Source organism: Cnephaeus nilssonii, assembly GCF_951640355.1.
Source record: "Cnephaeus nilssonii genome assembly, chromosome: 19".
Classification (NCBI taxonomy): domain Eukaryota; kingdom Metazoa; phylum Chordata; class Mammalia; order Chiroptera; family Vespertilionidae; genus Cnephaeus; species Cnephaeus nilssonii.
In genome coordinates, this window is record NC_137090.1 from 39,463,955 (window position 1) to 39,481,690 (window position 17,736).

General features: G+C 46.0%; 1 protein-coding gene across 1 annotated transcript; it reads left to right on the top strand.

Annotated features, from left to right (window-relative positions):
• Positions 1-1,379: 1,379 nt before the first annotated feature.
• On the top strand, positions 1,380-17,464 carry LOC307115480 (polyunsaturated fatty acid lipoxygenase ALOX12-like; the record flags this gene model as incomplete). The annotated part of the gene is made up of 14 exons (XM_079798683.1): positions 1,380-1,514; positions 2,049-2,250; positions 3,800-3,881; positions 3,986-4,108; positions 4,202-4,305; positions 4,560-4,720; positions 5,511-5,654; positions 6,226-6,435; positions 11,411-11,497; positions 11,730-11,899; positions 12,389-12,510; positions 16,758-16,858; positions 16,987-17,157; positions 17,285-17,464. 14 exons carry the CDS (start codon positions 1,380-1,382, stop codon positions 17,462-17,464), a joined length of 1,992 nt encoding a protein of 663 aa, XP_079654809.1.
• Positions 17,465-17,736: the final 272 nt, after the last annotated feature.

Genomic DNA, 17,736 nt, shown 5'->3' on the forward strand with positions numbered 1-17,736 from the left:
GGCTACTGCTTTGCTCTGACTAATAATATCCCCTTTGATACTGAACTAGAAGTTTTGTGTCTTCTGCTACCATTCCTCAAATAGCAAGCAGTCAAATCTTACTGGTTTTTAAGTTTGGTAAAATCCCAGACCCTTCAGTGATCTTGAAAATTACATCCAACCTATTGGCAATTTTTTTTTTAATTATAGCTTTCTATGCTGGTGGAGATGCCGAGAAAAGGGCTCTCTGGTACCATGCTACAGCCTTTGGGGAAGCAATTTGACAATAACAGACATTGGTTACACTTATTGGCAAACTCATTGAATTTATACATCACATATGTGCGGACTTTACATGTCAAGCATACCTCAAAATCATGGTTTAAAAGGGATGTCCAATATACAATATATACAAGCATTTTACTGTGAAATCTCATTTCTGGGAATCTAGCCTATAAATATAAGGGTATATATACAACAGTGTTCGTTAAAGCACTCATCACAATTAATACTGAAAACCATCAAGAGGGTAATCCTTCAAGCTCATGAAGAGAGCAGTTAGATCTCCATCTATTTATCTGAAGATATTCTCATCATGAATTGTTAACTGTGGAAAGCAACTTCCAAGAAAATAAATGTATAGTGTGACCATTTTTGTGGAAGAAATTACATAAATCATATGAAACAATCTGATTAACAGAAAAAAGTAGCGAAGCAAAAACAGTAGATATTGACATTGGTTGTCTGTCTAGGATGGGGGTGGGGGCAGAGTGTGGATAGAAAACAAAAGGGAGAAAAGTAATACATTCGCTACTCTAGGTGCATGGGCACCGAAAGGCTTGTTACAGGAAATACTCTAACTTATCCCTGACCTCTGAAGTTTCGCAAGAAGGGCTTTCTCTAGCCAAAATGGCAATCCCAGTGCCTCTTTGGCACACAGACCTGGTAGGTGAATAGAAAGTGAGTACAGTTGCCCGGAGGCACCAGGCACTGCAAGAAAGAAAAGGGATGGCACCCAGAACTCCTTCAGAAAATGCTACTTAGTAGTACAACAGGGCGGAATGGGAGGTTTGTTGGGGAGAACGAGAGCCTAGAAAAAAAACTGGTGGAATTTCCTTCCCCTCTCCATCTCTTCCTGCACCCAGGCTCAGCCCCTCATCTTCCCCAAAGCCCCATTCGCAGCACTTTGCTGAGAGGAGCAGCCGCTTTCCCCCGCCCTCTGGGCTAATCCCAGGTTCTGGTTTGTCTGGGATGAGGCCCAATCCTGCAGTGGGCTAGCACACCGAGTCCTGCTTTATTAAAGCCTGGACTTCTCCTGAGGCAGCAGGACCAAGCCTGGCCGCGGAATCTTTGGAACCAGTAACAGAACCTCTGCCACCCAGGAGAGCCTACCTGCTGCCATGGGCCGCTACCGCATCCACGTGGCCACCGGGGCCTGGCTCTTCTCTGGGTCTTTCAACCGCGTGCAGCTGTGGCTGGTGGGGGAGCGCGGGGAGGCAGAGCTGGAGCTGCAGCTGAGGCCAGCGCGGGGCCAGGTGGGTGGGGGAGGCGGGCACTCAGAACCTGGTGGGGCTGGGCTTGCCTCATAGGGCGGGCGGGACACAGGAAGCTGGGAGCCAGTGAGGGAGCATCCATGCTGGCTGGGACTTCCAGTGAGAAGGAATAACTGCGCCTTTGTAGGTGAGAGGGTCAGAGCCAGGGCCCATTAGGGGCTCAATCCCTTTCTCCCTTCCCCCTCCACTCAGCCTCAACTCCTTTCCCAAGTGACCCCAGGCCAGTGTCATTATGGGATCTGTGTTCAAAGGGGGAGGGTCCTCTGAGAGCGCAGGCGCAGTGAACTCAGTTAATGGACGGTGTAGGTGACAATGCTCATTCCTCAATTCAAGACACCCCTGGCCTCGCCATACATCCTTCATCCTCCAGTTGCTGTGGGGCGCAGGTGTTGGGAGGAGGCAATGCTGTATTTGGAGGCCTTGTCCCCGGACTCCACAAAGGATCCCCGTACCCTCAGTTAAACGTCCTCTCCCAGGTCCCCGCTACTAGTTCTCACCGGGTTCTGGTCCCCACAGGTGGAGGAGATTGAGCAGGACGTTCCCCAGGACTTGGGGACACTGCAGTTCGTGAAGTTGCGCAAACACCGCTCCCTGGTGGACGACGCCTGGTTCTGCGACCGCATCACCGTGCAGGGCCCAGGAGCCTTAGAGGAGGCCGCCTTCCCCTGCTACCGCTGGGTGCAGGGCGACGGCCTGCTGACCCTGCCCGAGGGCACCGGTGAGGGGCCGCCTCAGGGCAGAGGGAGCAGGGCTTAGGGTGTACTGGGAAGAGAAAGATAGGGGGTAGCACTGAGGAAGGTCCGAGGGGTTTAAAAAGCACGCGCTCAGCAGGTTAAAGGTGGACAAGACAGGAAACAAGGGGAATGTTATACACAGATGAAAAAGCTGGAAGTGGGACTGGACAAGGAAATAAGGGATGTATGGATCCCACCTCCCAAGGAGTTCCCTGGGAAAGGGAGGTGCAGCCATGCTGGGAAACAGAAGAGCCAAAGTAAAGGGGAAATGAGATCTCCATGTGACTGGGAACCGAAAGATGAAACAGAGGGCCAGAGACCATGGGATACCAGGATACAGGCTTTATTGGAGATCACCCTGCTGGCCGCCTTCCAGAGGAGAAAAGGGAGGGGGTGAGAGCGCCTTTTGAGGGGAGGAAAGGAGGGGACGGGGCTTAGGGTACTCAGCACACGCTGATTGGTGGTTTCATGTAAGGCACATGATTAGGGACCTAGGGACTTAGGAATCGGGGCCTTAGGGTATTTGGCAGGTTTTGATTGGTGGTTCAATGTACAGTCCATATAAGGTGTTCAGGAATGTCCGGTTGCAGGTGGAGTTTACCTCATACTCAGTCCATCAGTTGGGGGAAGGGAGGATCTATCAGGAACAAGTTAGGGCAGGACAGGTAAGGCTAGCACATGGGACCCCTGAGAGGAGACAGGGAAGGGAAGCAAAAAAATGATATGACCATGAAGAGCTGGTTTGGCTGTGACAACATGGAAGACATCTGTGAGGGCAGGGAGCACACTGATGGGGTGCGGATGAATGAGGACAGCAAACAGAATCTGTCACCTTAGGAAATAAGTACGAGAGACAATTGAGGGAAATGACAGGTGAGAATGGAAACCTGAACTAAATGTCTTTGAGGCACAAGTCAGTATAGGTCCCGATGAGGCGGGATTAAGCCAGGTTACCAACTATAAACTATGTGAAGTCGAGGATAGGTGAGGTGAAGCCAGGTAAATGCAGCAACACGGATCCACTGCTTGGTTTGGCACACATAGAATACCTTATCCAGGGGAACAGGTGACAGTGGAAGTAGGTTGAGGTCAGAGGACGTACGTGTGCCTAACTTGAAATATGTCATTTTGGAGAACAGCTTAAGGTGTGGACAGGGAAGGACCAGGACAGGGGAAATTAACAAAGGAATTTTGGATAATATAGGATAGATGTTGACATTTCAGCTGATTAAGAATGAAATTCACTGATAATGAAGAATAGGGATAAAAAGGAAAATTTTAGTTAAGGTTTACAATAGAGTGTCAAAAATGGGATTTTCCTCTCAGGACAAATATGAGATCAGAGATTAGTGTAAACAAGAAAAGGGAGTGGGTGAACTTGAATGACTAGGAAAATAAGCAGGGGAAACAGAGCCAGAGAAAAAGGCAAAAAAGTATGGTGCCATGCAACTAAGAAACAGGATATTGGAAGAAGCCAGGGCATAGAATGAAATTGGAAAAGCATTTAAGTCAATTGCTTTAATGTCCCCCCAGCCCGCCTGGCAAGAAACAATACCTGGGATGTGTTCCAGAAGCATCGAGAAAAGGAACTGGAGGAAAGACAGCAAATCTACAGGTAACTGCCTTATTAGAAGCCTCCCAAATGTAAACCCCCTCCCTGACAACTTCCTCCATCACTGACTTCTACCCCCTCCATTAACCTTTGTCCCCATCTGCTAGCTGGGCCACCTGGAAGGAAGGGTTACCCTTGACAATAGCTGCAGGCAGTGAGGATGACCTACCTGCAAATATGAGATTCCATGAGCAGAAGAGGCTGGACCATGAGTGGTCAGCAAATGCAGGGTGAGGAAATGGTCAGAGTGGAGTGGGGCTGGTGGAACCAGAAACAGGTAGGATTTGGTAAATTGATGGTTTCATCCTTGATGTCTTCTCTAGGCTTATGGAGATTGCCCTCAAATATATGTATGCCCTCCTGAGATCCTGGAACAGCCTGGAAGATTTAGATCAGATATTCTGGGGACAAAAGACTGTCCTGGCTGGTCAGTTATTTCCCCAGGTCTTCATAACACATTGGTGGCCCTATTAATAAGCTATCTGTCACACTCTGTAGTCCCCAGAACTGCTTGCCCAAAAAGAACTTATACAGGGGAATTTCACAGTGGTCTCATGAATGAAAATATATGGGCTGGGTATGGAGGAGTCATGTGACTAAATACTTGGGGTAGAGTCTCAAGGAGAGGGACATTGTGTTGTGGTGAATATCCTCCTCCTAACCTCCATTCCAACCCCACAGAGAAGGTTCACCAGCGCTGGCAGGATGATGAGCTTTTTGGCTACCAGTTCCTCAATGGCATCAACCCCATGCTGCTGAGACGCTCCACCTCTCTGCCCTCCCGGCTGGTGCTGCCCTCAGGGATGGAGGAGCTTCAGGCCCAGCTGGAGAAAGAACTCCAGGTACACCTCCCGCCCCAGCCCTTTATTGTCTTCTTGTCTGTGTGAGGAGTCAAGTGGTGAAGGGGAGGGACCAAAGGTGAGTCAGGGAAGGGAGGCTGTAGTAACCACTGCCTTTGGGTGCAGAGTTCTCTGCTTGGAAAACCTAGAGGTGATAAAGTATGTAAAGAAAAGCATCAGCCGAAACCGGTTTGGCTCAGTGGATAGAGCGTCAGCCTGCGGACTCAAGGGTCCCAGGTTCGATTCCGGTCAAGGGCATGTACCTTGGTTGCAGGCACATCCCCTGTTGGGGGTGTGCAGGAGGCGGCTGATCGATGTTTCTCTCTCATCGATGTTTCTAGCTCTCTGTCCCTCTCCCTTCCTCTCTGTAAAAAATCAATAAAATATATTTTAAAAAAAGGAAAGAAAAGCATCAAGGCTTTATATTGCCAATAGAGCCAACCATTAGGAGATGTTGGGGAAAGAAGCTTGGACAACCTGACAAGGGGAGAGCATGGCATACCTGTGGTACACAATCAACTGGCATACCCACTTCTAAAACTACCTCTGACACCATCAAGCCACATGTCTCTAGGGAAGACTCCTTTCATGGGGTCTTAGCCCTCCCGGTAAAATGGAGCACTTGAACCTGATGCTCTGGTGCTTCCTTCAGTTCTGCTACTGGGACTCTGGTGCTGATGTAGGATAGTGGCAAGAAAAGAGAGTGAATGTCTTTACATTTCTTCTCCTTTCTCTTGGCCCTGTGGAGATATGCTTTCAACTCTAACCATGGATATGGTCCTCTGTTCCTCAGAGTGGTTCCCTGTTTGAGGCTGACTTCATCCTACTGGATGGAATTCCAGCCAATGTGATCCAAGGAGAGAAGCAGTACCTGGCTGCACCTCTTGTCATGCTGAAGATGGAGCCCAGTGGGAAACTGTTACCCATGGTCATCCAGGTGAGGTATCCTGGGTATCCCATTCCCAACACTGCTCTGTGTTCATCCCCCACTCTGCCAAGGGACAAAGACAAGTGGCTCTTGTTATCTATCGCTGCCTCACTCAATAAGACCTGTCATCTCCAGACTCTCTTTTCAACCTTGCAGCCTGCTCAATACTCACCTGAAATTGCCTTTTTGAGAGTCATATCGTCTTTGTTGGTTCTCACCCTAAGGCTACCAATCTCTTCTGACCTTTGAATCTCACCAATCAATTGATGAGAACTGTCAGGTATCTCACACGTCCAGCTTTTCCTTTCTATTCTACCGTCCTAACTTATACGCTCATCAGGTTTCTCTCAGTTCTACTGGTCACCTCTTTCCAATTCCTCCGGCTCTGAGCCTGACCAGTAAGGCACTCACGCTTCCCCACAGCTAGTGAATGGATGAGTGGAAGGTTCCTCATTCCTCATACTAGATTATAACCCTCTGGTAGAAAACAATCTTAGTGACCAGTATTTTCCCCAGAATGCTAAGCATATTGTATAACATATGATAAGGTTAATGGATGCTTAATTTATCTTGATTGCAGATCCAGCCTCCCAATACCAGCTCCCCCACACCACCGCTGTTCCTGCCTTCAGATCCTCCACTTGCCTGGCTCCTGGCAAAGACCTGGGTCCGAAGTTCAGATTTCCATGTTCATGAGCTCCAGTATCACTTGCTGAACACTCACTTATTGGCTGAAGTCTTCACTGTGGCCACCATGAGGTGCCTCCCAGCATTGCACCCTGTCTTCAAGGTACATCCTCTACCCTCCATTTCCCATCTCTCTCACATCCCAGAGAAAGGAAATGTGCAACAGTTCTCCAGGATTTAAAAAGCCTAAGCCATCTGGTTGGGAACATATTAACAAGGTTTCTTCTAATTGAGCAAGTGTCCATGTTATTGTAATAAAAAATCTTTATAGGTATTTGTGAATGGAGAAGAGGAGATGGTAGTGTCAGGACTTTGAGCCTTGTAGCTTTATTTCTAGTGTTTAATTTATCTTTATTTTGACATTGTCATAGATTTTCATGCAGTTTTTTTTTAAATGCAGAGTGATGCCAACTATTGTATTAAGTCAAGTCACTTAGATATATTTAGCATTTATTGTAAGGCAGCTCTGATATTCTCCAACAGAGTCTGGTGTATAGTAGGAATATAATTTGATTTTCAAAAAGTATTGCTCTGTGTTCAGAAAGTTAGCATTTAACTGGGAAGACAAATGGTACACATAAAAACTAACCAGGTGACAGTATCTAGATATAAACTTTGAAATCAAGAGAGAAAGCAATAAACACTATAATTTGGATGGAGAATGTTCCACCACAACTTAGGAATCATTAAATAGAAGATGAAAGGGACAAAAGAGTAGCCCAAGAGGTTATTTAACCTGCCAATGAGAGGTGTGTGGCATGGTAGTTAGATCAATGGAAAAGAAAATGCAAAGACCTTGTGATGAGAGGAAATAGTAGTTGCAGCATGCCTGGGTGCAAGATTGGAGAGAAAGCTCAGAGGTCTGAGCTGCTGCAACAACTAGGAGCCAACTAGGTAGATACTGTTTAACTGATCTAGAAATATTGTTATTTTATTTAAAAAAAAAAAAAAAAACAGTGAGCCTAGACTCTATTGCTAGCCAGAAGGCAGCAAAAAAAAAACCATGTGCTTGCTTAAAAATGTTTTTTGAAATCTTGATGACACTTCACATATAGTAGCAGGAGGGAAAATGATACAGGCTTAAGATCAGGATCAATTAATTGTCAGAAACAACACAAACAAGAAAATCCAGTTTGAGGTGAAAGATGAGATGCTCAGTTTTAGGTACATGGAGTTTGACGGGATAGCAAGCTATGTGAGAACAGCTAGGTAGAATATCTGAATTGTGCTTCTTCCAGGAGACACACATTCATCCCCAAACCTGTCCATTGGAAGCAATGACCCCTTAGAGTTGTAGAGTAACATAGACATGGTAGACACTAACAGAATTCCTTTGTCTTGGATTTGATTGACTTTATGATGCCTTTCCATCACCATCTTCTGTGTATCTTAGTGGTTGAACCAAATTTTACCTTTAAAAATCCCCCTTTCACAGCGCCCTCTACACCTGTCCCCCTCACCATAACAACTTCATCCAATGGTAAACAGCTGAGTTATTATCAAGTTACTCAGCAGGGCTAAGCCTGCCCGCTTCACAAAGGTTACCTGCACAGGCTCTGCATTCAGACTTCTGGTGTATGAATCCTAAATTCTCGCCTCATTTCTTACCAGATGTGCTCTCAGTGTTCTCATCTCTACATGGGTTTAATAAGAGCTTCATCATGCAGTTGATGTGGGATAACAGAATAAGGGGCTAAATGCTGTAAAATAGTAGTTCTTGCTATTATGATTAGTTCTTTGTCTTCTGGTATCTTCAGTCCTCATGTAGACTTTGGGCTTTCTATGACACTCAGCATCTTTTTGAATCTTTCTAAAGTTTCAGAACAGTGTGAGTTGCCTTGATATGTTGGTGCCAATGATATCAGTTGGGTCCTTCCCTCTCTGCAGCATCACCAACTCACATAAATAACAATATTGTACGAATCCCCCATCACAGGATGAAAACAAAATTGTTTGAGACGAAAGGAAATGCACGTGAGGATCAAGTAATTTTTTATAATGACCAAGATAAAGCAGGATAAAATAAAAAAGCCTAATTGGTGATGAGAAGAGGTTTGACAACAGCCCATTGGCTGATAAAGAGGATAGATCAATATGGTTCCTTTAATTCTTTTTTTTAATAAATCTTTATTGTCCAGATTATTATAGATGTTCCTCTTTTTTCCCCCATAGCTTCCCTCCACCTGATTCCCACCCCACCCCATGCCCTTACCCCCCCCCCCCCGCCACTGTATTCATCCATAGGTATAAGATTTTTGTCCAATCTCTTCCCGCACCCCTCACACCCCCTTCCCCCCGAGAATTGTCAGTCCACTCCCTTTCTATGACCCTGATTCTATTATATTCACCAGTTTATTCTGTTCATCAGATTTTTTATTCACTTGATTTTTAGATTCACTTGTTGATAGGTATGTATTTGTTGTCATTTTGTTGTTCATAATATTTACCTATACCTTTTTCTTCTTCTTCCTCTTCTTAAAGAATACCTTTCAGCATTTCATATAATCCTGGATTGGTGGTGATGAACTCCTTTAGCTTTTTCTTCTCTGTGAAGCTCTTTATCTGACCTTCAATTCTAAATGATAGCTTTGCTGGGTAGAGTAATCTTGGTTGTAGGTTCTTGCTGTTCATCACTTTGAATATTTCTTGCCACTCCCTTCTGGCCTGCATAGTTTCTGTTGAGAAATCAGCTGACAGTCGTATGGGTATTCCCTTGTAAGTAATTAACTGTTTTTCTCTTGCTGCTTTCAAGATTCTCTCTTTGTCTTTTGCCCTTGGCATTTTAATTATGATGTGTCTTAGTGTGGTCCTCTTTGGATTCCTTTTGTTTGGGGTTTTGTGCACTTCCTGGACTTGTAAGTCTATTTCTTTCACCAGGTAGGGAAAGTTTTCTGTCATTATTTCTTCTAATAGGTTTTCAATATTTTGCTCTCTCTCTTCTTCTGGCCCCCCAATAATTTGGATGTTGGTATGCTTAAAGTTGTCCCAGAGGCTTCTTACACTATCTTCATATTTTTGGATTCTTTTTTCTTTTTGTTTTTCTGGATGGGTGTTTTTTGTTTCCTCATATTTCAGATCTTTGCTTTGATTCTTGGGGTCCTTTGATCTACTGTTGAATTTCTGTATATTCTTTATTTCAGACAGTGTATGCTTAATTTCTGACTGGTCCTTTTCCATTTTTTTGGCATTCTCATTAAGATCTTTAACGGTCTCACTAAGTTCCTCAGAGGTTTTTAGAAGATTCTTGAGTAACCTTATAAATGTGGTTTTGAACTCTATGTCCAGTAGTTTGCTTTCCTCCATTTCTTTCATTTGTGACATGTTTCTTTGTCTCCACATTTCGTTGCTTCCCTGTATTGATGGAGTGGTTTTCTGTGGTAGGTGACCTATAGGGCCCAGTGGTTCAGCCTCCCCTATCACCTGAGGTGGATACTCTTAGTACACCCCTTTATGGGCCAAGTGCAAAGTCTTGTTGTAGTTAAGCCTTGATTGCTGTTGGTACACTGGGAGGAATGACCTCCAGGCCAATTGGCTGTGAGGACCCGCTGTGTCTATAATGGAAGAACTGCTGTGCTGGAGACACCCTTATAGGGCAGGACTTGTTTCAGTGGGGCTTTGGTGCTCACTGAGTCTGCCTCTTGAATGTGTCACTTATGGATGTAAGGAGTTGAAACCTGGTGTCATCTCACACTGACCACTAGGTACACTGGCTTCTGGATCTCCAATGGGGTGCAGGTCAGCTACTGTCTGAGGCCACCCAGCAGGAGCTACAGCGTGATCTGCAGATTTCTCCTCTTTGCTTGGAGGTTTTGGAGCTGTCTGACCAGAGCTGCAATTTGTTAGGTTAAGCTGAAATAGGGCAGGCCATTTATATGCAAAAGCCGCTGCGCAGGGCTTGGGTTGGTTTGTAAATTGGGCGAGGCGGGGTCTCAGGGAATCACTAGGCTAGGGAGTGGCCAACAGCGATGGCTGCCAGTCAGCCGTCTCTGCGTCTTCGAGTTTCCCCGGGTTCCACGCCCCAGTGCAGTAAACAATGATTCCTGCGCGCACCTCTGCAAGAAAGCCACCCTCACTTTCCGACCCAATGGCAGACAGTCCAACTTCTCCCCGTAGGAATTTGGGTCCCCAGAGTCTCGCCAGGAACTGGAGTTCAGAGTAATCGGGAGCTTGTGTCTCCCTTCTGGTTGAAAAAAACAGCATGCCTGGCCGCCAGCCACCAGCCTGATTTGCGTGATTTGCCCACCTCCCGTACCTCAGCTTTTCGGTGCTTGTGCACATCTCAAAGCTCTTTTCTCTTTCCTTCTAGTCGTTGAACTTCTACTCAGCCAGTGGTTCTGGGTGATAGACGTTTTGTCTTTTAGTTGTAGTTTTGGTGTGGTTGTGAGAGGCAGCACGTACAGGTGTATACCTTATGCCGCCATCTTGGGATTTTTCTGGTTCCTTTAATTCTGAAAGTACCCTACCCACCCCACCCCTAACCCTAAAATTTAAAAAAATTCAAGAGTAAAATGATTAGAGATTGAAGGAATATATTTGAAAATTAGTAGAAAGGCCAGTTTAAACTGTAAGGGTATGAATAATAGAAAAATTATTTTTAAAAAATCAAAAGTTAAAGGGCTGATTCCCATAGAACATCTATACTCAAGGGGAAAATAATAAAGGTAATGATAACAGCTACTGTTCAAGGACGTCTGTGTGCTAGGCAATGTACTGAACACTCTTCATATGTTATACACATAAGCATCATCATAGCACCTGTGATGAGACCCTAATATCATCCCCTGTAAAGAGATAAAGAGATGGATTCTTAGAGGGTTTATTATCTTGGTCAAGTATCAATATTAAGTGGTGAAGTGTATATTAAAATCCAGGTCAGTCAGACTCCAAAGTGCAACTCACCGGGGAATAGGAGAACATGAGACTGAGAGAACAGAAAGGCAAAAGCAGACCAGCCTGCAAAGGCACTAGCAGGGAGAAAAGGGTCAAGAGGAAAGTCACCATGCTGAGTGCAACTTTCTAAATAAGAAGGACCCAAGTGTTTCCTCCATAAACTACCCCCTCCAACCTTTTCCATCCAGCTCCTGATCCCACACACACGCTACACCCTGGACATCAACATGAGGGCACGAAAACAACTCATCTCAGATGGAGGTCTGTTTGATAAGGTAAGGAGGTAGAGTGTTGGGATACCTAATCATCCAGCTCTGCATGACCTCCAGTCACTTTCAAGATTCCAGGGCTTCCTTTGTGAATGCCCTGACCCTTAAACCCAGGAGACTTGTCCCTTTATCCCAATATCTTTGAATTTGAAAAGGCCACATCTGACCACTTTATATACTATGCCATGTTCTCCAGCTCTGTTTCTCCCCTTAAGACCTCTCATATCTATTGGCACAGGCAGGAAGCACAGGTGGAGGGGGGCATGTGCAGTTGATCCGTCGGGCAATGACTCAGCTGACTTACCGCTCCCTCTGTCCTCCTGATGATCTGGCTGATCGGGGCCTGCTGGGAATCCCAAGTGCCCTCTATGCCCATGATGCTTTACGACTCTGGGACATCATTGCTCGGTGGGTGAGATTGGGAGCTTAGAAATACAGGGACATTGGGAATAGTGAGAATGGGGCTTTAACCTGAGTTCACCATGAGGGCAAAGGAATACAGAACAAGAAGGCTGAGACAGGAGAAGCAAAAGACCCCATCAAGGAGAAATGAGGAACAGTGAAGAGATAGTGGGCCAAATCTGAGAATGGGAAAGCTGAAAGAGACAGTAGGCAGTGTTGTGTGGGCGAGTAAAACCAAGAGGTCTGGGGGAATTGGGGATTTTGTTACAGTGACTATCAACCATGTGTATGGAATTCTTAAAACTAATGAACCACGTTTTCTTCCTTTCTAAACTAGTGTGTACAAAGAACTAGGAGATGTCCCAAAAGGCAAGCCTTGTCAGATCTGTCCCCAGATACAGTGAGAGTCAGATGGATAGATGCCACAGAAAAGGGGTAGCAGTCAGAGGCTATAGCCTTCTACTCTCAAGCTCAGCTCTCTTCTCCTCTGGGCAGATACGTGGAGGGGATCATCCACCTCTTCTACCACGGGGATGACGTCGTGAGAGGGGACCCTGAGCTACAGGCCTGGTGTCGGGAGATCACTGAGGTGGGGCTGTGCCAGGCCCAGGACCGAGGTAAGATCCCTCACCAGAGAAGAGAACTCCTTGGACACTCTGCTGAGAACCCCTTCTCAGTCTTGCCCATCTGGGGACATGACCCCCAACCCCTCATCATGCCCATCCCTCCATACATGAAACATCTGAATCCCATTCCCATCTCCTAAGACTCAGGACAATTCTAGAAACCCATGGATTGCCTTCCTCAGAGACCCTCATGCTTTTTCATAGTTGCCCCTCACCTGCCAGTGGGAATTATAAGGCCAGAACCACAGCCAGTAAGAAATCTGCCCAGGCCCTGCCAGGCTCTCTCCTAATGATTGTCTATTTTCTTACTTAAGGATAGAAATAGGGAGATTATTCCCACAAAAGCCCATGACAGTCCATCCTAGCTTTCCCTCCCTTTTCCTCCTTCCTTCTACTGTCCAGCACACAGAGAGGATCCAGACATCACACACACCTGTCACAGTGCAAGGTCATTGCTAAATGTAGTCTCAATACTGTATATATTTTGACTTAACCCCAAACTCAGTGTCATGATCCTTGGCATTCATGTTCCTTAGGCAAAAGTGCCCTCCTCACCGGTGAACTACCTTCAGGCCCCCTACCCCATTTTTTATCAATAATGAAGAAATAGCCTTTCTTGAGCTCTTCCAAGATTAATATTCTTCTCTCTATTACACATAGGCAGCTGGGACTGTTTTGAATCATCCTTTAGCTCCTTGCCCCTTCACACTTCACACCAATACATTGAATCCCTTCTACCCCCTCCATGCAATGACTGTAGCCAATAGCTTAGAGCTATCACCTATAACCAGGTCCCAGGATGCAAACATCAGTAAACCAAATGCCTACCCTAGCGTGGAGTCTTACCCCAAAGTATTTAGGGCTGTACCTTCCCCATTCATCCAACAGCACCTCAACAATCCTTCATGACCAAAATCTCTATAGTATGTCCCAGTTCTGGCCATCAGGCTCCACATGCTACAAAAGACCCTCTCATTCTCTCCTTCATGCTTCTCCCCATGAAATATCCACATCAGAGCACTTGTAAAACTTATTTGACTGTGAGCTTTAACCACTTGCACTCACAATCTTCTTCCTCAGCTTTCATGGTTCTCTTTGTACCACCATCATTCTCTCATCATTCTCATTAAAGGCAGTGTGTTAATATTTTCTCTTCCCACACCTATTCATTGAGAAAGCCATTTAATCTCTTTGACTCTTAATATCCTTTCTCTGAAGTGAATATAACTCTTGTCCCAAATGAAATAATGAATGTAAAAAGTAGACACATGTGTAAAGCAATCAATGTAAAATGATTGTGATCATATGCCCCACTCCAAAAACTTACCTTCCCAATTTGACCAGCAAATATAAGAGGTGAGCAAGCCCTTAAACTTCCTGAGCAGCATCTCAATTGTAAATTGAGTGGAACAGGACAGTGGATTTGGTGCTGTTCCAGCTCCAACATGAGTTTATGACTTCTCTTTTTTTCTGCATTATAGCCCAGATACCTGAAACTACTCTCTGGGGATGGGAGGGCAACCTTGGTATTCTTTTGTTTCTGTTGTTAATCCTCACTGGAGGATATTTTTCCATGGACTTTTAGAGAAAGTGGAAGGGAGGGGGAGAGACTCAGAAAGAGAAATATCTATGTGAGAGAGAGACACCAATTGGTTGACTCACACACATGCCCTGACCTGGGCGGGGATCAAGCCTGCAACCGAGGTACATGTCCTTGAACGGATTGAACCCAGGACCATTTGGTCCATGGGCCCATGCTCTGTCCACTGAACCAAACCAGCTAGCACAACCTCGGTATTCTTAATGACTTTTGGGAAGAGTAAAAATTTTATTAAAATAAAACAAATATGGAGAAAAATTGATGTTATAAATCGTTGGCCTACAACTTGAACTTTTAGTAAGGTGACATACCTATATAATTAGAACAAAGAACAAAAAACATTACCAGTTGCCCAAAAAGCCCCTTGTATGCTATTCTAGTCCTTGCCCATCCAAAGGTAACCACTTCATATTGCACAGGTTAATTTTGCCTGTTTGAACTTTACACAAGTGAAAATACAAACACGCAATCACTAATGTCTCAAAATATGTTTGAAATGTACCCATGCTGTTGTGACATGCAGCATGTAGTTCATTGTTCTCATTGTATATTATTCTATTTTGTGAATATGACAGACTTTATTTTTTCCTTTCTGCCATTGATGGGCATTTGGGTTGTTTCCATTTTGAGGCAATTAATGTCATTGCTGCTGTGAACATTGTTGTGTGTACAGTTCTGTTAGGTGTTTATCTAGAAGTGAGATCACTGGATTATAGGATATGTGTATGCTTAGTTTTAGTGGTTTCTGACACTTTTCCAATGTGCTTGTATACACTTAACTCCCTCCACAGAGTATGAGTTATAATCAATATATTCTCAAATATTTGAAAAAATATTTCGGTCATATTGTGAATATGTTGTCCTAGGTTTAGTAGTCACATGGATATCTTCCTTTGTGCGGAGCCTGTTATTCTTTTGTGCCATTTTATTTGGGGTTATCTACCTTTCTCTTACTGCTTTTAACCACTTTTTGAACACTGGATATTTGACCAACCAGCCTCTCAGCCCTTCCCACTCTCCAGCTTATAAACATACCTACAATGGACTGAGGGGCTTTACATGGACCATATCCATGGACCATATCCTTTATAAGGTAACTTGTTATCTCTATTCTCAGAGTAAACTAAATAGCAGCTCAGAGAAGCTAAGCAGTTAGTCCAAGGTAATGCAGTTAGTCAGCAGCAAAGCAAAGACAGGTTCCTTGACTAAATTATTAGCTCCCCCACCTTTTATATCTCATATCTCCTTTTCCTGCCTTACTTATACAGTATACTTATCACTATACTAGTGGCCCTGTGCACGAAATTCATGCACATTAAAAGGGGATTAGTTAGAGGAAATAATTTAATATTGCTATTTTCCCTTATCTATAATAGAAGTGTCAGAGATGAAAGAAAATTAGTAAAATGTATATGAAAACCTTCCTCCTGTCAGAGTCTGGGGCACACCACAGGACCCAGAGTCAAGTCCCTGCCCACCCATATGCGACTCAAAATCACATGAGACCCAGACCCGCCCGGCCCCCATCCCCATTGGGCTAGATCCAGACCTGGCCAGTCCCACCCTTGTCAAGCCCCGCTGGGCAGGGGACATAGTCTCAGGTCCCCTGGCCCGGTGCCAGGACAGGGGGCATGGCCTGAGGTCCCCCAGCCCAGACTGGAGCAGGGGGCGTGCCTTGAGGTCCCCCATCAAGCCCCGCCAGGTGGGGGATATGGCCTGAGATCCCCCATCAAGCCCCGCCAAGGTGGGGGTTGTGGCCTGAGGTACCCCGGCCTGGCGCCAAAGTGGGAGGTATGGCCTGAGGTCCCCTGTCAAGCCCCGCCAGGCAGGGGGGTGCAGCCTCAGGTCCCCTGGCCCGGTGCTGGGGTGGGGGGCATGGCCTGAGGTCCCCCGTCCAGCCCCACTGGGTGGGGGATGCGGTCTGAGGTTCCCCGGCCTGGTGCAGGGGTGGGGTCGCGGCCTGAGTTCCCCCGACCCAGCACTGGGGGTGCACCTTGAGGTCCTCTGTCAAGCCCCGCTGGGTGGGGGGCACGGCCTGAGGTCCCCTGTCAAGCCCAGCCAGGCAGGGGTCATGGCCTCAGATCCCTGGCCTGGCGCTGGGGCGGGGAGTGCGGCCTGAGGTCCCCCAGCTTGACGCCAGGGAGGAAGGCGTGGCCTGAGGTCCCTGTCAAGCCCTGCTGGGTGGAGGGTGCGGCCTGTGGTTCCGTCAAGCCATGCTGGGTGGGGGGCACGGCCTGAGGTCCCCTATCAAGCCCTATGGGGGCGGGGGAGGGCATAGCCTCAGGTCCCTGCTGATTGCTAGTTAAGACTCCTTATGGGAACTTGGCCTCAGCTGTGGGTACAGCAATCTTTGTGATGGAGTGATGGTCAATTAGCATATTCCCTCTTTATTAGATAGGATAACAAACTGTGTGTAATTTTACTTAGTTATTCTGTTTATTACCATTCTTCACTACACAGGTTCTCTTTTGCTCACACGAATTCCCAATGCCTACATAGTGTCTAGTACATAGTAGTTCATTAATTTTCAAATGAATGAACATTATCTAGTTCTAATTTGTGGACATGCCAAGCTATCAGCATTCATTTCCTTATCTCCTTTGGAACTGCAGTGTTTATGCTTTGTTCTTTTCTCTAGGTTTCCCAATCTCCTTCCAATCTCAGGCTCAGCTCTGCCATTTCCTTACCATGTGCATCTTCACATGCACTGCCCAGCATGCAGCAGTCAACACGGGCCAGGTATGGACAGCTGAAAGCCAGGGTCTCTGAGAGAAAGCTTCTGGGCTAGGAGACACTTGAAGGAGAGAGCTGGGGTCTAGGGTCCTGAATCAGCGTTTCTGAGTGACTCCAGATTCTTCCTCCCCCAGTTTGACTGGTTTGCCTGGGTCCCTAATGCCCCGTGCTCAATGCGGATGCCACCACCCACCACCAAGGAAGATGTCACAATGGACACAGTGATGGCCTCACTACCTAATGTCTGGCAGACCAGTCTTCAAATGTCCATCACATGGCTCCTTGGCCGGCCCCATCCAGACATGGTGAGAAGGGACCTCTGGCACTCTGAGGGGACTAATGGCTGACAAGGAGACATTAGGGTGAGGGACCGGAGTTTGGGTCCCTTTTTCTTAGAACTAGAAGATGACTGATCCTTTCTTTCTGCTTCAGGTACCACTGGGACATCACAAAGAAGAGTATTTCTCAGGTCCTGAGCCCAAGGCTGTTTTAAGGCAGTTTCAGGCTGATCTGGACAAACTGGAAAAGGAAATTGTGGCCCGGAATGAGCAGCTAGACCTTCCCTATGAATACCTGAAGCCCAGCCTCATAGAGAACAGTGTCACTGTCTGAGCCCAAATTGTTCACCCTTCAAATACTTGAGGCCCCACCATGCTTAATATTTTCCCCTGATTTTTACTGTTTTCATGGGTCTGAGTTGCTCTGGTTCTGTTTTCTCCTCTTGGGTTCCCTACCTAAATACCTGACCTGCATGAGGCAATGTCCTTACTTCTAGTTTCCCTAATAGAATGATCTTTACCTTGAAAACAACTCCCTCAGAAATCAAATATCTACTCATATAATATTTTCTTTCCCCTGGAAAGTTTGCCTTCTCCATTTGTCAT